The 24,289-nt window shown below is 41.7% G+C and overlaps 1 protein-coding gene across 12 annotated transcripts in view; it reads right to left on the bottom strand.

Moving 5' to 3' along the window:
• LOC120491190 (myomegalin) overlaps window positions 1–24,289 on the bottom strand; it is a 67,193-nt gene that overhangs the window by 7,167 nt on the left and 35,737 nt on the right. For 5 of the 12 annotated variants that reach the window (XM_089131665.1, XM_089131666.1, XM_089131657.1 and 2 more), the window contains 25 exons: window positions 23,685–23,864; window positions 23,213–23,371; window positions 23,014–23,112; window positions 21,635–21,772; window positions 21,374–21,553; window positions 18,615–18,803; window positions 18,333–18,521; window positions 17,626–17,665; window positions 17,440–17,528; window positions 16,147–16,215; window positions 15,959–16,065; window positions 15,691–15,854; window positions 10,738–10,856; window positions 10,283–10,446; window positions 9,852–10,176; window positions 9,340–9,571; window positions 7,405–7,521; window positions 6,764–7,002; window positions 6,286–6,449; window positions 5,966–6,201; window positions 5,743–5,797; window positions 5,439–5,659; window positions 4,042–4,230; window positions 660–788; window positions 184–300 (listed from right to left, as the gene is read on the bottom strand). In XM_089131665.1, the coding sequence (XP_088987791.1) occupies window positions 184–300; window positions 660–788; window positions 4,042–4,230; window positions 5,439–5,659; window positions 5,743–5,797; window positions 5,966–6,201; window positions 6,286–6,449; window positions 6,764–7,002; window positions 7,405–7,521; window positions 9,340–9,571; window positions 9,852–10,176; window positions 10,283–10,446; window positions 10,738–10,856; window positions 15,691–15,854; window positions 15,959–16,065; window positions 16,147–16,215; window positions 17,440–17,528; window positions 17,626–17,665; window positions 18,333–18,521; window positions 18,615–18,803; window positions 21,374–21,553; window positions 21,635–21,772; window positions 23,014–23,112; window positions 23,213–23,371; window positions 23,685–23,864 (3,910 nt within the window). The remainder of the gene's footprint in view (window positions 1–183; window positions 301–659; window positions 789–4,041; window positions 4,231–5,438; window positions 5,660–5,742; window positions 5,798–5,965; window positions 6,202–6,285; window positions 6,450–6,763; window positions 7,003–7,404; window positions 7,522–9,339; window positions 9,572–9,851; window positions 10,177–10,282; window positions 10,447–10,737; window positions 10,857–15,690; window positions 15,855–15,958; window positions 16,066–16,146; window positions 16,216–17,439; window positions 17,529–17,625; window positions 17,666–18,332; window positions 18,522–18,614; window positions 18,804–21,373; window positions 21,554–21,634; window positions 21,773–23,013; window positions 23,113–23,212; window positions 23,372–23,684; window positions 23,865–24,289) is intronic. The other 7 variants (XM_089131668.1, XM_089131661.1, XM_089131667.1 and 4 more) reach the window with 5 other exon arrangements.

Below are 24,289 nucleotides of genomic sequence, written 5' to 3'. Positions count from 1 at the left end.
CAACCAGGAACTGTTTTGTGCAAATGAGCGGCCGGATCGCATTAAGGGCCAGGGAGGCGCCGACAGTTCAGACGCCCAAGGAGGCGTCATAGATCCTCTTCTTAAAATGACACCATGAATTGAACTGAGCTTTGTGTGTGTGTGTGTGTGTGTGTGTGTGTGTGTGTGTGTGTGTTTGTTTACCTCTGCTGGCTTGTATCCTGGACTGCAGTGCAAGATTTTCCTCCTTTAATGCTCTGATTTCATTGGTTAGTTGACTGACTGTACCATGGCTCTGGATAAAGATGTTGGTTGGAGCTGCTGTTAAACACACACACACACACACAAACACACACACACCAGTTATAAGCCATAAGTGTGTTGGTAATGGTTTTTACATCTGTAAACAATCACACAAATGAGTTAAACACTGTTGTTTTGCATTAAACAGCTCAGGGATATCTGCAGTCATCAAGACTGAACAGAGATTGATCGGCTGATTGAGAACACTGTGTTGATTGAACTGTTGTTTAAAAGCAATGTGACTGACAGTCATCGTTATTCTTAATATCAGTCATGTGATGATTTGCAGTTCAATCAGAGCAGTGATAATCACATTCAGATAAAAATCATGAATGAAAGTGTCACTCGTACTCACTCTCTCTCACACACACACACACCTGTGTCTCTCACTGTGGACAGGCGTCCCTGTAACTGCTGTCTCAATCTCTCGTTGGTTCTGATGGAATCTTCCAGTCGTTGGCGCAGAGATCGAATCTCTCTCAGATGCTCCTCGATCACGTCTACACCTGTCAAAACCATCACATCATGATCCTCACAACATGATCAACACATCATAATCATCACATTATGATCCTCACATCATGATCATCACATCAAAATCATCACATCATGATCCTCCCATCAATAATCATCACAACATGATCATCACATCATGATCATCACATCATAATCATCACATCATAATCATCACATCATGATCCTCACATCATGATCATCACATCATAATCATCACATTATGATCCTCACATCATGATCATCACATCAAAATCATCACATCATGATCCTCCCATCAATAATCATCACAACATGATCATCACATCATGATCATCACATCATAATCATCACATCGTGATCATCACATCATGATCCTCACATCATGATCATCACATCATAATCATCACATCATGATCCTCACATCATGATCATCACATCATAATCATCACATCATGATCCTCACATCATGATCCTCACAACATGATCAACACATCATGATCATCACATCATGATCCTCACATCATAATCATCACATCATGATCATCACATCATGATCCTCCCATCAATAATCATCACAACATGATCTTCACATCATGATCATCACATCATGATCCTCCCATCAATAATCATCACAACATGATCATCACATCATGATCATCACATCATGATCCTCCCATCAATAATCATCACAACATGATCATCACATCATGATCATCACATCATGATCCTCACATCATAATCATCACATCATGATCATCACATCGTGATCACATCATGATCCTCACATCATGATCCTCACATCATAATCATCACATCATGATCCTCACATAATGATCCTCAAATCAAATCACCACATCATAATCATCACATCATGATCATCACATCAAAATCATCACATCATAATCATCACATCATGATCCTCACATCATGATCATCACATCATTATCATCACATCAGAATCATCACATCATAATCATCACTTCATGATCATCACATCATGATCCTCACATCATGATCCTCACATCATAATCATCACATCATGATCCTCACATAATGATCCTCACATCATGATCCTCACATCATAATCATCACATCATGATCCTCACATAATGATCCTCAAATCAAATCACCACATCATAATCATCACATCATGATCATCACATCAAAATCATCACATCATAATCATCACATTATGATCCTCACATCATGATCCTCACATCATTATCATCACATCAGAATCATCACATCATAATCATCACTTCATAATCATCACATCATGATCATCACATCATGATCCTCACATCATAATAATCATCACTTCATGATCATCACATCGTGATCATCACATCACGATCCTCACATCATGATCCTCACATCATAATCATCACATCATGATCCTCACATAATGATCCTCAAATCAAATCACCACATCATAATCATCACATCAAAATCATCACATCATAATCATCACATGATGATCCTCACATCATGATCCTCACATCATTATCATCACATCAGAATAATCACATCATAATCATCACTTCATAATCATCACATCATGATCATCACATCATGATCCTCACATCATGATCATCACATCGTGATCATCACATCATGATCATCACATCATAATCATCACATCATGATCCTCACATAATGATCCTCAAATCAAATCACCACATCATAATCATCACATCATGATCATCACATCATAATCATCACATCATGATCCTCACATCATGATCCTCACATCATTATCATCACATCAGAATCATCACATCATAATCATCACATCATGATCATCACATCATGATCATCACATCATGATCCTCACATCATGATCATCACATCGTGATCATCACATCATGATCATCACATCATGATCATCACATCGTGATCATCACATCATGATCATCACATCATGATCCTCACATCAAAATCATCACATGATGATCATCACATCATGATCACATCATAATCCTCACATCATGATCCTCACATTATGATCATCACATCAAAATCATCACATCATGATCATCACATCATGATCCTCACATCATGATCCTCACATCATAATCATCACATCATGATCCTCACATCATGATCCTCACATCGCGACCCTCCCATCAATAATCATCACAACATGATCATCACATCATGATCCTCACATCATGATCATCACATCATGATCCTCACATAATGATCCTCACATCGTGATCCTCACATCATAATCCTCACATTATGATCATCACATCAAAATCATCACATAATAATCATCACATCATGATCCTCACATCATGATCCTCACATTATGATCATCACATCAAAATCATCACATCATGATCATCACATCATGATCCTCACATCATGATCCTCACATCATAATCATCACATCATGATCCTCACATCATGATCCTCACATCGCGACCCTCCCATCAATAATCATCACATCATGATCATCACATCGTGATCCTCACATCATAATCCTCACATCATAATCATCACATCATAATCATCACATCGTGATCATCACATCGTGATCATCACATCATGATCATCACATCATGATCCTCACATCATGATCATCACATCATGATCCTCACATCATAATCATCACATCATGATCCTCACATCATGATCCTCATATCATGATCCTCACATCATGATCCTCACATCATGATCCTCACAACATGATCATCACAACATGATCATCACATCATAATCATCACATCATAATCATCACGTCATCTTTTATTACTTAGTTTTTTTGTCTTGTTTTCAGTCCAATATGCCTTTACTTGATGAGAAAAATGACATAAGATATAACAGTATGTCCTTCTTTTTCCGGGGAATGAATCAATATTAAGTGAGCTGTTGCTTAAGAAAGCAAAATTATCTGGCAGTGGGGTAAGAAAAAATGTTAATTCAAACTTAAACAAGATTATTTGTCTTAGCCCATTGGCAGATAATTTTCTTGTTTTAAGCAAAAACTTTCTTAATTTTAATTTATTTAATCAGAAGTCAAGACGTAATATCTTATGTCATTTTACTACTTCAGTAAATGCTTCTTGATTTAATAAATGTTTGATATTTGGACTGGAAACAAGAAAACAAAGAAGTAAGAAAATAATTTTGTGCAGTCATATCATAATTATGGCAATTTTTATTTCCATGAAATTTTTATAATCCATGAATTTGTTCTTGTTGTTCATCAGTTTGTCTTTATTTAAACCACAAATTGAGCTGCACTAGTCGCACACACACCTGATTGGCTGTTGCCAGACTGATAATACGATGATCCATTAAAACCTCTGATTGGCTGAATCATATTCTCCATGTCCCACAATGCATCTGTCTGCACAGATGGGCCTTCACTATTCCCCAGTGCATGATGGGATACAGGCATGTGTGCGGCCAGCTGATAGCTGGAGAGAGAGTGTGGCGCGCTGAACACTGGTGGAGAAAGAGAAATTAGCAGTGTCTTCATAACTGTGTTCCTTTCTTGAAAGAAATGATTTCTGAGCGGATTTCCAGTCCGGATTTAGACCGTACCATAGTACCGAGACAGCTCTCATTAGAGTCACACATGATCTGCTCTCATCATCCGATCGTGGTTGTATCTCTCTATTAGTGTTACTCGATCTTAGTGCTGCATTTGACACAATCGACCACAACATTCTATTAAATAGACTAGAAAACATTAATGTTGGCATTTGAGGAATTGCATTAGCATGGTTTAAATTACACTTATCTGACCGTTATCAGTTTGTAGCAGTAAATGAAGAGATGTCTTATCGATCGCGAGTTCATTATGGCGTACCACAAGGCTCAGTACTAGGACCGCTGCTGTTCACTCTATACATGCTGTCATTAGTAGATATCATTAGGAAGCATGACATTAGTTTTCACTGTTATGCTGATGATAGTCAGTTCTATATTTCTTCGCAACCTGATGAAATGCACCAATTCACAACATTAATGGAAAGCATAGCTGATATAAAAATTTGGATGACGAGTAATTTCCTACTACTGAAAAAACAGATTCTAATTATTGGCCAAAAGCTTCCTCACGTAATAACCTAGAATACTGTCTAACACTTGATGGCTGTTCTGTCAAGTTTTCGTCGTCGGTTAGGAACCTTTGTGTGTGTGTGTGTGTGTGTGTGTGTGTGTGTGTGTGTGTGTGTGTGTGTGTGTGTGTGTGTGTGTGTGCTCTTTGATACCAACCTTTCATTTGAAAGTCAAGTTTCTAGCATCTGTAAAACCGCATTCTTCCATCTTAAAAATATCTAAATTACGACATATGCTTGATTTTCTTCTAGTTCTGCAGTAAAGCAAAAAGAATCTCTGTTCCATAAATTTCCTGTTTTGACTGTAAAGCTGCTTTGAAATCATGTGTATTGTGAAACGCACTATAGACGCACACGTGAACAGGAAACAGTTTAATCCACTTGGTGTTCATAATTTGTGCCCAAACTCAAACAAAGCCTGAGACGTATCGCTGTAATGCACTTAGACGGATTCGGTTTTCGGGAGTACATTCAGGAGAAATGTGTTTGTAATAAACTAAACAGAAGGAGAAGAAACACCGATTACACGCAGCGGGACTCAGTTCACTGTGCGTTGCATGATGTTTGTGTGATTGTGAATTGTTTTTGCACCTCCATCTTTTGTCTCGGGCTCCGTCTCCGGTGCAAACTCACTGTCTGAGCACAGCTCCTCATTGGTGGAGCCCCTCTCGTCCGACACGAAGGAGATGCAGTCTGATTGGTCGGTTGTCTCAGAGGGGGCGTGGCTGCTGCAGGGCGTGTCACTGCGCTTCTGTAACTGTGTGTGGAGAGACTCAATGATCTGATCTTTGTGCTGGAGCTCCTTACTCAACCTGTGGAAGACGAGAACATTATCAGCTGCGAGCAATAATCTGAGGTGAAGAAACACACACTATAATCCTGAGGAGACACTGACCTCAGCGCCAGCAGCTCGTGACCCGCTTTATCGTCTCGCTGCTCTGAACGATCACCTGATGACAGAGACATGATCAGTAGATCACACAGACACATGTCTGATGTTTCTCTGAAGAGTTTTACTGCACAATCTGAAGCGTTTGCTGCTGAAGATGATTATCATATTATATCATATATTATGCATCTTATTATATTACATTAGTGTTGTGTGTGTGTGTACGGACGTCCACTGATCTTGGTGCTGACTCTCTGAGCGAGTGAGGAACTCTGGGATAGCTGCTCTCGGAAGCTCTGGCTCATGTAGTAGTCGATGTCGTTGGCACGCAGCAGCTCCTCGAAGGCTTTGGTGGTGTCGCTCAGGTGCTGTGTGAGGATGTGGCAGATTCCTCGGCCTTCTCTCATCTTCTGCCTCAGGTGTGACAGCTCCCGCGCCTGGGCCTGGATCAGGGTGTTGTACTTCCTGTACAGACAGGAAGAGGAAAGGTTTGGTGCTTTTATAACAGTCCTGGACGAGCTTGTTCTGTGAGCTGTGTGTGAGACTCACCCAGGCCAGGTGGCACATCTGCCCTCCTCCTGGCTCTTGCTCCGGATCTGTGTCTCCAGCAGTGCCACTCGGGTCACTAGCGCCTGCATCTCTCGGCTGGGTCTCAGCGGCCCGTCAGACTGCCAGCCCTCGTCCTCCTCCAGAGCCTCAAACGCCCAGTTCACCTGAAACACAGAACACATGAATGGATGAACACAAACTATTAATCTGAAGGAAACACAGAAGTAACAGAATGTTGAGTGATATGAAATCAACAATTCATTATACAGTTTAGTGACTGACCAGTCACAGTCAAGTATTCCAGACAACGTATCAAAGTATAATTTGATCTAACTCTGGATGAGGTGTCTTATAGACTACCTTCTTAGCTTGCATGGCATCTGTACAATAAAAGATTGCGTTTCTCCTTACGCGGGGTCACTACAGTAACATATGGCATTACCTTGCGCGGTGTCAGTACAGTAACAGATGGCGTTACCTTGCGCGGCGTGCGCTCCAGGCTGGAGGCGTAATCGGAGGTGGTCGAAAACGAGCGCATGCGCAGCTGCAGACCGCGGATCACTTTGTGGCAGCGAGAGAGTTGCGCGCGCAGGTCCTGCACCAAACACTTTAGTGAGGACGGGTCGTCGGTCTGAGCGGCATCATTGTCGCCATGCCAACCGCAGCGTTGGTTCCCCGTCACGGAGAGAGAGCCGCACATCTCCAACTCATCAAACTCTGACAGACAGATGGAGGACAGGAAAACAAACACGTCAAGACATGCGGCGGATCTTTCGCCAGAGTTTCATCCAGTGCTGAAGGTAACGAGCAGAGAAACCATATCAACTGCGGCACAGAGGCGTCCAGTAAAATGAGCACGTGGGATTTTGTTCAATGTAAACCTTATAAACAAAGTTTTAGGATTTTGAAAACTGGGCTCTATGTTTATATGACTTATCAAATGTGAGACTGATCGTTTGACTCTGATCAGATCATGGAGCTCTAGTGTTCATTCGGGCAAAAGTCCATCTTCATTTTTCCATTACATGTTTTACTCAGATTGTCATGCTGATAATATAATTTGTAATGAAAAGGTTAGACAGAAGCACTAGTGTAGTGTGTGTGTGTGTGTGTGTGTACCGGGGCTGCTGGCCTCCTCTCGCTCCGCTTCATTCTCACTGCGGCCGCTCGTCTCGTATCCAAGATCCTGAAGATCTACCTGTACCTGCTTACTGTCCCGCTGGACAGCGCTCTCCGCTGACAGAGACAGATCAGACAGAGACAGACAGATCAGACAGAGAACAGATCCGACAGAGACAGATCAGACAGAGAACAGATCCGACAGAGACAGACAGATCAGACAGAGAACAGATCCGACAGAGACAGATCAGACAGAGAACAGATCAGACAGAGACAGATCAGACAGAGAACAGATCAGACAGAGACAGATCAGACAGAGAACAGATCAGACAGAGAACAGATCAGACAGAGACAGATCAGACAGAGAACAGATCCGACAGAGACAGACAGATCAGACAGAGAACAGATCAGACAGAGACAGATCAGACAGAGAACAGATCCGACAGAGACAGACAGATCAGACAGAGAACAGATCCGACAGAGACAGATCAGACAGAGAACAGATCAGACAGAGACAGATCAGACAGAGAACAGATCAGACAGAGACAGATCAGACAGAGACAGATCAGACAGAGAACAGATCAGACAGAGACAGATCAGACAGAGACAGATCAGACAGAGAACAGATCAGACAGAGAACAGATCCGACAGAGACAGACAGATCAGACAGAGAACAGATCCGACAGAGACAGACAGATCAGACAGAGAACAGATCCGACAGAGACAGATCAGACAGAGAACAGATCAGACAGAGAACAGATCAGACAGAGAACAGATCAGACAGAGACAGATCAGACAGAGAACAGATCAGACAGAGAACAGATCAGACAGAGACAGATCAGACAGAGAACAGATCCGACAGAGACAGACAGATCAGACAGAGAACAGATCCGACAGAGACAGACAGATCAGACAGAGAACAGATCAGACAGAGACAGACAGATCAGACAGAGAACAGATCCGACAGAGACAGATCAGACAGAGAACAGATCAGACAGAGAACAGATCAGACAGAGAACAGATCAGACAGAGACAGATCAGACAGAGAACAGATCAGACAGAGAACAGATCAGACAGAGACAGATCAGACAGAGAACAGATCCGACAGAGACAGACAGATCAGACAGAGAACAGATCCGACAGAGACAGATCAGACAGAGAACAGATCAGACAGAGAACAGATCAGACAGAGAACAGATCAGACAGAGACAGATCAGACAGAGAACAGATCAGACAGAGAACAGATCAGACAGAGACAGATCAGACAGAGAACAGATCAGACAGAGAACAGATCAGACAGAGAACAGATCAGACAGAGACAGATCAGACAGAGAACAGATCCGACAGAGACAGACAGATCAGACAGAGAACAGATCCGACAGAGACAGATCAGACAGAGAACAGATCAGACAGAGACAGATCAGACAGAGAACAGATCAGACAGAGACAGATCAGACAGAGACAGATCAGACAGAGAACAGATCAGACAGAGACAGATCAGACAGAGACAGATCAGACAGAGAACAGATCAGACAGAGAACAGATCAGACAGAGACAGATCAGACAGAGAACAGATCCGACAGAGACAGATCAGACAGATCCGACCGAGAACAGATCCGACAGAGACAGATCCGACAGAGAACAGATCAGACAGAGAACAATGTGTTTGTGTGTGGGTGTGTGGATTTGTGTGTGTGTGTGTGTGTGTGTGTGTGCAATCATAGGCAGTCTGCGTGTGTGGAGGAGGCGATGTCATCTTTATCCATAGTTTATTTATTTTATATATTCATGTGGTTGTGACTATGGTCGATGTGTGTATTGTCTGGTGAGACATGACAGGCTCTTTGTGAATATTTGGATGCTGTGTTATTTTAATCAGTATTGGTCATTCCAAATAAAATAATCAAATGTGTGTGTGTGTGTGTGTGTCCTCACTGAGCAGCTCTCTGTAGTCGTTCAGCTGTTCGGCCTGCGCATGCACTGTTGCCTCTGACACCATCAGTCTCTCCTGCAGCTCGCGGCTCTCCTGACGACTGACAGCCAGGTCGCTACGGAGACGCTCTGCCTGCTCCCGAAGCCCCGCCTCCACATGCTGCCAGAACCCGACGGCTCCGCCACCTCTGTCGCTCAACTCGTTGCTGTCGCCCTCGACCTCTCTCTCCTCATCCTGATCAAAAAGCAAACAAAGCTTCACAAACACACGGCACAGCTGAAGAGTGTGTGTTCGACATAACAGATAATATCAGTGAACGAGACCCAATGTTCTAACCCTAAATTTTTAATACTACAGTTTGCACTGTATGACAGTTAACCAGGTCAAGGGTAGTGTGAGTTAACAGGTCAGGCTGAACCAGCACTGGTGAGCTGCAGGTGTGTGTGACAGCACTCGTGATTGGTTACCTGAGCTGCAGGTGTGTGTGTGTGTGACAGCACTCGTGATTGGTTACCTGAGCTGCAGGTGTGTGTGACAGCAGCGCTCCGAGGTCCAGCGAGTGTGGTCTGGTGCACCTCCTCTTCCTCCTGCTCTCCCGGAGCTTCACACACGGCGGCCCGCGTTTCCCTAAAGGCACTCTGACCTCTTCCTCTCCATCTTCTTCGTCAGACTCGTCCTCCTCTTCCTCGCTGCACGTACGGTAATCTCTCTGAGGCTCATGGGAGTTTCTTCGGTCTGCTTCACACTTCTCCAAACCTCGACTCCTCACACACACCTCCTCCTTCACTGCTGATCCAGACTCACTGTGATCCAGAGCAAGATGTTTTTCAGGTGTGTTTCTACGAGAGCAGAGATACGACACGCATCAGAGCAGCAGACAGAAGCTGGCGTGTGTGTGTGTGTGTGTGTGTGTGTGTGTGTGTGTGTGAAGCTGATGGATGTTACCTGACATGAGTAAGTGAGGAATCCTCAGCTTGGACCGGCACTTCAACCATCTTACATTCGTCTTGATTTCTCTCCACCTCGTCACATCTTACCCCCTCTGATGCATTGTGGGACATCAGCGGCCTGCCACCCTCCTCAGCTCTCTGACAGGAGAACACAGTAAACTACAGAATAACTCCTAACAGTGTTAAAGAGTCCATGAAACGACTCAGCGAGCCCTGCTTTCTTGCCTATGTGTGCTGATGCGTTTCCTGTCCACACAGGATGTCAGGTGGAACTTATCAAAGGGAAGAGCCAACTTATGAGGAATATTGAACTGTGTTTATGAGTTAAGATAAAGGAGTTACAGCTGGACGTATGTCCTGTGGTCTTCACAGTAAAGTGTGGCCTTCATCGGATCAGATAATCAGGAGTGTCTGATCACTAATGCTGAACGAGTGTGTGTCTCTAGTTACCTGCGCGCTCGTCAGACTTTGAGCAGTGAGTGTGATGTCATTGTCTTCGATGCTGTCGGTGAACTCTTCATCTTCATCACTGCTGTCGGGATCTTCATCATCTTCATCACTGCTGGATTCTGGAAGGGAACATGACAGAAACTGACACACATTCCTCTTCACACACTGTTTCCTTCTCCCTCTCTACGTCTCTGGAGCCGAACCTCCAGCCAAACCTGTTTATCATCCGCCTTTCTTTTCTTCCTTCCAATTCCCTTCCTGACAAGAAGCGCCCGACATCAGGGCAAATTTAAAAGTGCTGTCTAATGCAAATTGTAAATTCTCGGCACTAATAATGTTAGACTTCGCCAGTTGGAGATCACTGAAATTAAAGTTAAAGAGGTAGTGAACGTCTATAACCTAGATGTGTTGTGTTTGACAGAAACCTGGCCAGACGATTACATGAGTCCACCCCGCACGATCACTGTTATAAACATGACCCTCGTCTGAAAGGCAAAGGGGAGGTTTTGCTGTGATTTATAGTAATATCTTCAGTATTTCTCAGAAGTTAGGGTTAGGGTTAGGGTTTTAAAGAAGTGTTGGTCCTTATGTAACACACTATCTAGTGTAAGTGTTTAGTGTATACAGGCCACCAGGGCACCATACAGACTTTATCCAAGAATCTGCTGACTTTATCAGAGTTAGTCCCGGCTGCAGATAAAGTCCTAATTGTTGGTGATTTTAATACACACGTAGATACTGAAAAAGATGCATTGGGATTGGCATTTAAAGACATTATAAACTCAGACCTACTGATTGTCGTAATCATACTCTAGATCTAATATTAATAGATGTTGATGCCGTTGAAATTCTGCAGCAGAGCGACGACATCTCAGATCACTATCTAGTCTCGTGTAAACTTCACTTAGCCAAAGCCGAGTCTGTGTTATAAATATGTTAGACCTATCACTTCTGCCACTAAAGATTGCTTTATTAATAATATTCCTGATCAATGTCATCTCCTCAGCATCCCAGATAGCTCAGAAGAACTCCATATCGTGACAGAAACCTTTAACTCTTTCTTTTCCAGCACTTTAGACACATTTATCTCCCTGTGTAGATTGAAGAAAATAGTCCAACGCTGTGGTACAACGAGCACACTCACACACACTCACACACACACACACACACACACACACGCACACACACACACACACACACACACACACACACACACACACACACACTGTCTTGAAGTGTCAGCTAGTCTCTGCCCTAGGATGGCCTCCCTCCCTTTACCTCTGTATAGATAAAACATTGTCAAAATATTTCTTGTTCACATGGCTACTCGGAAGTGATAAATAATTCTGTATTATAAATTTTTAAGGCATGACAAGTCATTTGTTTAGGTCAGTTTGTAAGGAAAGACTACATGCCTGCACACATATGTATATATTCAAATGCACATACCTATAGACTAAACGTGTAATACGCACGTCTTCAGCGTTTTCACATTGTGTTTTTAAAGCTTGTGCAGAGAAAAAATATATACATATACTTATATACATATATATATATATATATATATACACACACACACACAAAAACTAACTTTATCTGGACAATAACTGTATTCTAGAGCTGCTGTAAAGCCGAAACACTCTGATGACAGAAAGATTATTTCTGTGGGGACAGTTAGCCCACTTTCTGCTCTGCCATTCTAGAAACATTAGAGCAGAAACTACAGTAGCAAAGATTGCTGTAGTACAGCTAGAATATGAAACTAACTATGAACTACAGATAAGCAGTTACACAACAGATCTAAGCGTCTTTATTACACTCACACTCATCCAAGGATCACTGGCATCTATACATCTTCAGATCTGTATAAAGAGACTAATGTGATAAACTGTATGAATGGAATATTTGAGCATGTTGGCATGCAGTGGTTTATATTGACAGATAAATATAGAAGAAGTGGTTTATATTGACAGATAAATATAGAAGAAGTGGTTTATATTGACAGATAAATATAGAAGAAGTGTTTTATATTGACAGATAAATATAGATGTTGTTGTTTATATTGACAGATAAATATAGATGAAGTGGTTTATATTGACAGATAAATATAGAAGAAGTGTTTTATATTGACAGATAAATATAGATGTTGTGGTTTATATTGACAGATAAATATAGATGTTGTGGTTTATATTGACAGATTAATATAGATGAAGTGGTTTATATTGACAGATAAATATAGATGTTGTGGTTTATATTGACAGATTAATATAGATGAAGTGTGTTATATTGACAGATTAATATAGATGAAGTGGTTTATATTGACAGATAAATATAGATGTTGTGGTTTATATTGACAGATAAATATAGATGTTGTGGTTTATATTGACAGATTAATATAGATGAAGTGGTTTATATTGACAGATAAATATAGATGTTGTGGTTTATATTGACAGATAAATATAGATGAAGTGTGTTATATTGACAGATAAATATAGATGAAGTGGTTTATATTGACAGATAAATATAGATGAAGTGGTTTATATTGACAGATAAATATAGATGAAGTGTGTTATATTGACAGATAAATATAGATGAAGTGGTTTATATTGACAGATTAATATAGATGAAGTGGTTTATATTGACAGATAAATATAGATGTTGTGGTTTATATTGACAGATAAATATAGATCTTGTGGTTTATATTGACAGATAAATATAGATGTTGTGGTTTATATTGACAGATAAATATAGATGAAGTGTGTTATATTGACAGATAAATATAGATGTTGTGGTTTATATTGACAGATAAATATAGATGAAGTGGTTTATATTGACAGATAAATATAGATGAAGTGTGTTATATTGACAGATAAATATAGATGTTGTTGTTTATATTGACAGATAAATATAGATGAAGTGGTTTATATTGACAGATAAATATAGATGAAGTGGTTTATATTGACAGATAAATATAGATCTTGTGGTTTATATTGACAGATAAATATAGATCTTGTGGTTTATATTGACAGATAAATATAGATCTTGTGGTTTATATTGACAGATTAATATAGATGAAGTGTTTTATATTGACAGATAAATATAGATGTTGTGGTTTATATTGACAGATAAATATAGATGAAGTGTGTTATATTGACAGATAAATATAGAAGAAGTGGTTTATATTGACAGATAAATATAGATGTTGTGTTTTATATTGATAATGGTGCAAAGACCCAGAGATGGTGCTAGTTTAAGATGTCAAAGGTTCACAACGCCTCAGCAAGAGTTTAAACCATCAGCAGTAATAATGACCATCATCACAACAGGAAGTACATAGGAATGCCCTATGGTGACCTCTGACCTTCAGAATAATTTGATAAAGAGATGAGTGACCAATGGAGGATCTAAACATCAGATTGACATATTATTTATTAAAGGCAGAAGTAACTTTATATCCTGGTCCTCACGGTCAGAAATATTAACTTGCTCGAAGTCGAGGAAGCCGATAAAAGCAGCCGTGAAATTCTGCGATATACAGTGTGTGTAATGCAGTGAACCGCACCAGTTCAACAGCGCATGCTTCATCCTCATAGTTCAGCTAATGATTTTTAATCTGCATATCGTCATCAAACCGCACACAGTCACAGCCATGCAGATGAGATGAACACATGCATGTGTCAAACTAAACTAAACTGTTCAATGACCAATCAAAACTACACGTGACGAGTGGCATCTTCTCTGTAGACTATTCCAGTTCACACACACTCATCTGTTCACACACACACACACACTCACCTGTTCACACACACACTCACCTGTTCACACACACTCACCTGTGCACACACACTCATCTGTTCACACACACTCACCTGTTCACACACACACACACCTGTTCACACACACACACACACACACACACACTCACCTGTTCACACACACACTCACCTGTTCACACACACTCACCTGTTCACACACACTCACCTGTTCACACACACACACACACCTGTTCACACACACACACTCACCTGTTCACACACACACACACACACTCACCTGTTCACACACACACTCACCTGTTCACACACACACACACACACACACACACACACTCACCTGTTCACACACACACTCACCTGTTCACACACACTCACCTGTTCACACACACACTCACCTGTTCACACACACACTCACCTGTTCACACACACACACACACACTCACCTGTTCACACACACTCACCTGTTCACACACACACTCACCTGTTCACACACACACTCACCTGTTCACACACACACACTCACCTGTGACGTTTACGTTTCTCTTAATCTGAGGAAGCAACTATCCTGATTCAGGGATTTCTGAATGTTCAAAGTATATAATTAAAATAAAAATACAGAAGGGTATCGGCCAAGAAATCTGCTTACATTTATTTCTTTTTAGTTTGGAGTACATGATATAGATTTCATTTTTGCAGTTACAAGAACAAAGAAAGTTGGATGATGCAGTAAAATCAGTGTCATTTGGCACTAAAGTATCGTCTCGTACACAAACAGAGTTAAAGTTAGAAGCCCACTCGACTGCTGAACTCACACACACACACACACACACACACACACACACACACACACACACACACACACACAGTACAGAGGAACAGCAGATCTCTACATCTGCTTCTCATTAAACGAGTCTGTGTAATTCAAATGGAATATAAAGGCATTTCTGCATCTCGAGTGTGTGAACTCAAAATCATGAATGAATACAAACACTAACACCACACACACACACCATTCACAGGCAGACTACTGGGTAAAATGGATTAAACACACACACACACACACACACACGTATACTGTACAAACACACAGTTCTGGCGGGTTATGATCATTCATGCTGGACTAGCGCTTCATTCAGATTAGCGTCGGCGATGGAGGCCAAACTCTGCCATGTCCCACCTCCATAATCGTCCTGGACCCGTGTGGCCCGGTCCATCTCCAGTGTGTGTCGCTCCATCGCCAGCGCTGTGTGTCGACTCGTCTCCAGTGTGTGTCCCAGCAGCTCACGCAGCGCCTGAAGAGAGTTCAGCTGTTCGTCCAGCGCTCGGGTCTTCTCAGCGCTGCTGGAGTCCACACACACACACACACACACACAGGTTACAACAGGACCTTCTCTTCACACACACACACACACAGAGATGTGAAGGATCTGTGCTTGTGTTCTGACCTGTCTGCTGGACTCTGGACGCCTCTGAGCGACTGATAAAGACTCTTTTCGGCTCTCAGAGCTTCATTCAGCGCCTTCTGCTCCGACACGAGCTGCTGCAGAACACACTGAAACACACACACAATATGAGCACACACACACACAAACACACTCGCATGCATGTACAGGCCAATAACTCATGATCTTACCTGCTGATCAGATCTCAGAGTGTCATGATGCCTCGCAGCCAAAAGAGACCGCAACTCTGACACCTCCCGCTACACACACACACACACACACAGATACACACACACACACACAAGAACATCCATGGTGTCATTTTGCCGTTTTGGCAAGCGGGGTATAAATGACATACCCAAAATAAAAAGGTTGCTGCTAAGAAGTCATCCTGAATAGACACATAATCAACATATATTTAGAAAGCCAACATGACAGTTCAAGAATTAGCCTTCTCAGGCTGCTATTAATATACAGATATATAATCTCAAACTTAAAAAACAGAAATAAAATTATTAAGAATATTATTTTAAATGTATAAGAATATTATGTGAATGTAGTATAACAACTTATAACCACTTAAACGGAAGCCACAAGTGTGGTCATGCTTCACTTCACATCTGAGGATGATATCTCTAAAACTATTCATTTTATTAAACATTTTCTAAGATCATGTTGTGAGTTTTTAGAGAAAGCTGATAAGATGCTAATCAAATATTTTATTGACCTTTAAACCCCCATTTGCAGTCTGTTATCTAATGTCTGGCGACGAGAAATGAAAGCGTAAGTTCTACCAGAAAGACTTCACTGCCACGTCATTCATTTATAATTCCACGCTACCAATCACAGCTTGACATCGAATATAAAAGACGGATCTTACCGTTCCATATTGTTGCCTGGTAGGTGTCGTACCAAAGTTTTCCCCCATCCTCCCCACCACCACCAGAATGGTTCCCGTCCCGTCGTCGGGGGTAGGCTCCGCCCCTGCCTCTAACGTCAGGCAGGACCTACAAGCTAACCATCAGACCCGGACGGAGGACGGGGCCTACGCCAAAGAACTCTGAGACGGAGCTTGCCGAGCATCTACTTTATTTTTGTCTGTAAACTCCTTTGATATAATAAATTCTACTTATTTGAGAATCCTTCTGAGTCTTTATGGTAGAACTGCTCAATTCTTGTTCTATTGTTCTCACTCAATGAATCTTCATTATTCTTGTGTTTATATTCACCTATTATCTGAATCCACCCATTATCAATTATATTTCTAGAAAACAAACAAAAATAGCATATTCTTGGGACCTTATGTGAATTCTTGTAACAAAATAGATATAATTTTTGATATATCAAATAGAAATAGATATAGCTCCTGGCACATCATTACCATTAATCTTCTTAACATATTCAGTAAACAAATCTTTTCCAAAGTTTAGGATATGTATTGTAAAAAGGGCTATAAAAATGACATGATTTGATGTGTGTTTTACCTCAGTCTCTCTTTGTTTTCTGAGGGTCAGCTGTAGCTCATCTCTGATCGCTTGAATCTCTAGATCACCTGAGCTGCTCGTACACACAGCTGCTCAACATAAACACACACACACACACACACACACTCAGAATGAAGAGAATCATTTTAATCGATAAAATGTTGGCTGTACAGTGGGGACACTCACCCCGTTCAGCTGCTGTGGAGCTCTGACCCTGCAGTAACTCCTGCACACACACAACACATCGTTACCACAGCACAATAACGGTAGATTTACACACAGCACATCATTACCGCGGTACATTTACACACAACACATCATTACCGCGGTACATTTACACACAACACATCATTACCGCGGTACATTTACACACAACACATCATTACCGCGGTACATTTACACACAACACATCATTACCGCGGTACATTTACACAAAACACATCATTACCGCGGTACATTTACACACAACACATCATTACCGCGGTACATTTACACACAACACATCATTACCGCGGTACATTTACACACAACACATCATTACCGCGGTACATTTACACACAACACATCATTACCGCGGTACATTTACACACAACACATCATGGCCGCAGTATATTTACACACAACACACCATTACTGCAGTTTATCCATTAATCCGATTTATAGAAAATAATAACTGTAGTAAGGAATAAAAACACTATAACAGCAGAAGTGTGCAAATCTGATGAAGCTCGAGAAATGAATTTTAAAGAAAATTAAGTCTGTTTAAAGACATTACGTTTAAAAACCACTAAAACAAATGTAGCCCAACAAGACTTGAACAAATAATGACTTAAATAATTATCACAGTGATGAACACAGTAAACAGCAGCTTGAGTAAATGTGTTTGCTCTGACCTGTATAAGGGAGTCTTTCTCCTTGAGGACGTTCTGGAGTCTCTTCAGTTCCCGGGCCGCAGGAAAGTCCCTCTCTCTCTCCCGGTTCACATCGTGCAGCTCCTGTTCCCGAGACGAAAGCAGCCGCCGCAACTCCTGCAGCTGAGCGGATCGCTCGGATATCACCCGTCCCAACCTCTCCCCGTAATCCTGAGGGAACACGAGGAACATGAGGAAACCAGCACACAGGACAGAGGAGAAAATCCTGAGGGACAGAGCATGATAACTGCTGATCATCGACACCTTCATTTCCTGATCTCGGGAGCTGATGGTGTCGAGCAGCTCCGTCAGGTGTGTGTGATGTTCCTGCAGCTGGAGACTGTGCTCTGACATCACTTCTTGAAACAGACGCTCTCTAGTGGAGAGACGAGCCTGGAGTTCCTGCAGGACATCAGTGGCCGACAGCTTTCCCAACAACACTGACCGGAGCTCCTGTAACACACACAGACTGACACTCAGCTGCCGCAAGCTTAATGATGTGCTGTGTGTAAATGTACCACAGTAATAATGTGTTGTGTGTAAATGTACATTTTACATCATTACCGCGGTACATTTACACACAACACATCATGACCGCGGTAATAATGTATTGTGTGTAAATGTACCACAGTAATAATGTGTTGTGTGTAAATGTACCTCGGTCATGATGTGTTGTGTGTAAATGTACCGCGGTAATGATGTGTTGTGTGTAAATGTACCGCGGTAATAATGTGTTGTGTGTAAATGTACCTCGGTCATGATGTGTTGTGTGTAGATGTACCACGGTAATGATGTGTTGTGTGTAAATGTACCGCGGTAATAATGTGTTGTGTGTAAATGTACCGCGGTAATAATGTGTTGTGTGTAAATGTACCGCGGTAATGATGTGTTGTGTGTAAATGTACCGCGGTAATGATGTGTTGTGTGTAAATGTACCGCGGTAATGATGTGTTGTGTGTAAATGTACCGCGGTAATAATGTGTTGTGTGTAAATGTACCGCGGTAATGATGTGTTGTGTGTAAATGTACCGTGGTAATGATGTGTTGTGTGTAAATGTACCGCGGTAATGATGTGTTGTGTGTAAATGTACCGCGGTAATGATGTGTTGTGTGTAAATGTACCTCGGTCATGATGTGTTGTGTGTAAATGTACCGCGGTAATGATGTGTTGTGTGTAAATGTACCGCGGTAATGATGTGCTGTGTGTAAATGTACCGCGGTAATGATGTGTTGTGTGTAAATGTACCGTGGTAATAATGTGTTGTGTGTAAATGTACCGCGGTAATGATGTGTTGTGTGTAAATGTACCTCGGTCATGATGTGTTGTGTGTAAATGTACCGTGGTAATAATGTGTTGTGTGTAAATGTACCGCGGTAATGATGTGTTGTGTGTAAATGTACCTCGGTCATGATGTGTTGTGTGTAAATGTACCGCGGTCATGATGTGTTGTGTGTAAATGTACCGCGGTAATGATGTGTTGTGTGTAAATGTACCGTGGTAATAATGTGTTGTGTGTAAATGTACCGCGGTAATGATGTGTTGTGTGTAAATGTACCTCGGTCATGATGTGTTGTGTGTAAATGTACCGCGGTCATGATGTGTTGTGTGTAAATGTACCGCGGTAATGATGTGTTGTGTGTAAATGTACCGCGGTAATGATGTGTTGTGTGTAAATGTACCGTGGTAATAATGTGTTGTGTAAATGTACCGCGGTAATGATGTGTTGTGTGTAAATGTACCGTGGTAATAATGTGTTGTGTGTAAATGTACCGCGGTAATGATGTGTTGTGTGTAAATGTACCTCGGTCATGATGTGTTGTGTGTAAATGTACCGCAGTAATAATGTGTTGTGTGTAAATGTACCTCGGTCATGATGTGTTGTGTGTAAATGTACCGTGGTAATAATGTGTTGTGTGTAAATGTACCGCGGTAATGATGTGTTGTGTGTAAATGTACCTCGGTCATGATGTGTTGTGTGTAAATGTACCGCGGTCATGATGTGTTGTGTGTAAATGTACCGCGGTAATGATGTGTTGTGTGTAAATGTACCGTGGTAATAATGTGTTGTGTGTAAATGTACCGCGGTAATGATGTGTTGTGTGTAAATGTACCGCGGTAATGATGTGTTGTGTGTAAATGTACCTCGGTCATGATGTGTTGTGTGTAAATGTACCGCGGTCATGATGTGTTGTGTGTAAATGTACCGCGGTAATGATGTGTTGTGTGTAAATGTACCGCGGTAATGATGTGTTGTGTGTAAATGTACCGTGGTAATAATGTGTTGTGTGTAAATGTACCGCGGTAATGATGTGTTGTGTGTAAATGTACCGCGGTAATGATGTGTTGTGTGTAAATGTACCGTGGTAATGATGTGTTGTGTGTAAATGTACCGCGGTAATGATGTGTTGTGTGTAAATGTACCGCGGTAATGATGTGTTGTGTGTAAATGTACCGTGGTAATAATGTGTTGTGTGTAAATGTACCGTGGTAATAATGTGTTGTGTGTAAATGTACCGCGGTAATGATGTGTTGTGTGTAAATGTACCTCGGTCATGATGTGTTGTGTGTAAATGTACCGCGGTAATGATGTGTTGTGTGTAAATGTACCGTGGTAATAATGTGTTGTGTGTAAATGTACCGCGGTAATGATGTGTTGTGTGTAAATGTACCGTGGTAATAATGTGTTGTGTGTAAATGTACCGCGGTAATGATGTGTTGTGTGTAAATGTACCTCGGTCATGATGTGTTGTGTGTAAATGTACCGCGGTAATAATGTGTTGTGTGTAAATGTACCTCGGTCATGATGTGTTGTGTGTAAATGTACCGTGGTAATAATGTGTTGTGTGTAAATGTACCGCGGTAATGATGTGTTGTGTGTAAATGTACCACGGTAATGATGTGTTGTGTGTAAATGTACCGCGGTCATGAAGTGTTGTGTGTAAATGTACCACGGTAATGATGTGTGTAAATGTAGTGTTAATCACGTGTTTGTATCTGACTCAAGCTTAGTGAGTGCGTTTACCTCGGCCTCTTTGCTGTGTGTGTGTAGAGCAGTTTGCAGCCGCTGGATGACGCCGTCTCTCTCTCGAACAGCAATTGTGTGTTTCTCATCACTCTGCTGTTTCATCCACTCCAGCTTTCGGCACGTTTCCAGTGTTCTCTCTAATTCCAGCTCCTTACTGCGCACCAGAGCATCAAGACCCTGCGCACACACACACACACACATTCAGAGAATTCATCACAGCTCAGCAGTGTGTGCGTGACAGCAGAATAAGACACACACCGTGACGGTGTCGTTGGTGTTGTTGAGGACGCAGCGCAGTCTCTCCAGGTCTCGGTCTTTCTCACGCAGCATCAGCTGCAGTCGATGCACTTCAGCATCCTTCTCCTCCAGACAGAGGAACTTCTCATCGATCGAGCGCTGAAACACACACACAAATGTTACAGATACATATGCAGAATATCAGAATGGTGCATCACTCAAAGGGATAGTTCACCAAAAAATGAAAATTAAGCCCATGATTGACTCAACCCTTAAGTCATCCTAGGTGTATATGACGTTCTTCTTTCAGACAAATACAATCAGAGTAATATTAAAAAATGTCCTGGCTCTTCCAAGCTTTATAATAGAAGTGAATGAGTGTTTCACTTTTCGTGAATAAGAATGAGTGTGAATGATTTCTAATTTGAAATCCATAAAAGTGCCTACATTCATCATTAAAGTGCATCTAACCATCATTAAAGTTTACCTTTATGATGGACAGATGCACTTTTATGATGGACAGATGCACTTTTATGATGGATTGATGCACTTTTATGATGGATATATGCACTTTTATGATGGATTGATGCACTTTTATGATGGATAGATGCACTTTTATGATGGACAGATGCACTTTTACGATGGATAGATGCACTTTTATGATGGACAGATGCACTTTTATGATGGATTGATGCACTTTTATGATGGATAGATGCACTTTATGATGGACTGATGCACTTTTATGATGGACGGATGCACTTTTATGATGGATAGATGCACTTTTACGATGGATCGATGCACTTTTACGATGGATAGATGCACTTTTATGATGGACAGATGCACTTTTATGATGGATTGATGCACTTTTATGATGGATTGATGCACTTTTATGATGGATAGATGCACTTTTATGATGGACAGATGCACTTTTATGATGGATAGATGCACTTTTACGATGGATAGATGCACTTTTATGATGGACAGATGCACTTTTATGATGGACAGATGCACTTTTATGATGGATAGATGCACTTTTACGATGGATAGATGCACTTTTATGATGATAGATGCACTTTTATGATGGATTGATGCACTTTTATGATGGATTGATGCACTTTTATAATGGATAGATGCACTTTTATGATGACAGATGCACTTTTATGATGATATATGCACTTTTCTCATGGATAGATGCACTTTAATGGTGGATAGAAGCACTTTTATGATGGATTGATGCACTTTTATGATGGATATATGAACTTGAATGATGGATAGATGCACTTTAATGATGATAGGTTCACTTTTATAATGGATAGAAGCACTTTAATTCAGATTTGGGCCCGATAAGATCAGGGTGTGGGCAGAGCTACACATGAGATCTACGACCACTGCACACAAACCTCCAGAGCGGCGTCTCGGTCTCGGATGCGACTCCTGAGTGTGTGCAGAAGTGTGTCTCTCTCTGAGGCTCCGCTGGAGTTCAGCAGCTCTGAATACTCCTGAAACAAACACAGTAAATGTGCAGCAGTGAGTGTGTGTGTGTGTGAGACCTGCAGCAGTGTGTGATTGTGTGTGTGTGTGTGTGTGTGTGTGTGTGACCTGCAGCAGTGTGTGTTTGCGGCATAAGCTCTTCTGTAGTTGTGTGATGGTCTCATCTCTGTCACTGATGTCGGAGTGTGTTTCAGCCTCACGGTCTCTCAGCTCACACACTTTCACCCGCAGCTCAGACCGCAGCCGCTCCAGTGTCTCACACAGATCCTGCACAGAAAAACACACACACACACTGACAGCGTTACAATAAACCCAGATAGCAGGTGATCTTCTACATGACTGGAGTCGACGGCCCTCAGTCCTGGAACTATCATCTCAACTTCTCTAGCCAATCAGTAAACAAGAGTGTGTGTGTGTGTGTGTGTTCCCCTAACCCCTACAGGAGCGGATACACAGATGAAAAAGACTTCATGTTTCTGAGAGCAGCGTCACACGTCTCTGAGCGGCCGGTACCGTTAGACACAGCTGGTAAATGACACACCTGGTTGTGTGTTGTGTGTGTGTGTGTGTGTGTGTGTACCTTGTTGTGTGTGTGAGTGATCTCTCTGTGCTCCTCTGCGTCCCGCAGCTCGTCCTGCAGTCGGTCTCGCGAGCGCTTCAGATCCTCCAGGCGTCTCTGGGTCAGCGTGTGTGTGTGTGTGTGATGGGCCTCCAGTTGACAGGAGAACAGAGAGCTCGAGTCCACAGTGCCATCTAGAGCCTGAGGAGAGAAACGGCTTGAGTGTGTGTGTGTGAGTATGTATGTGTGTGTGATCTAGATCATCTAGAGACTGAGGACAGAAACACCAGAGAAGAAGAGTCCTGGGGCCCGTTTCAATAAGGAGGTTCAACCAACTCTGAGTTAAAGCTTGAACTCAGAGTTGACTTACCCTGAGATGGGAAACCCTGAGTTTTCGGTTTCAGAACAGTTGAAATGAGTTGGTTGGGGAGTTGGGGACTCCCCATGTAGGGTTGTAATGTATGAGAGTTTCACAGTATGACAAACGTCTCAGAAAACATCACGGTTTATGGTATTATTAATTATATTAAATTACGGTTATTATTATCATCAGTTAAAATGACAGTTAAATAAATTAAACATTTGTTCAATAAAACATATCTAATGAACTAACTTCAATAATTGAT

The sequence above is a fragment of the Pimephales promelas genome, chromosome 5, assembly GCF_988280905.1.
Source record: "Pimephales promelas chromosome 5, fPimPro1.hap1.1, whole genome shotgun sequence".
NCBI classification, from domain to species: domain Eukaryota; kingdom Metazoa; phylum Chordata; class Actinopteri; order Cypriniformes; family Leuciscidae; genus Pimephales; species Pimephales promelas.
The sequence above is the reverse complement of the archived record's forward strand: the minus strand, read 5'-3'. Positions and strand labels throughout refer to the sequence as shown.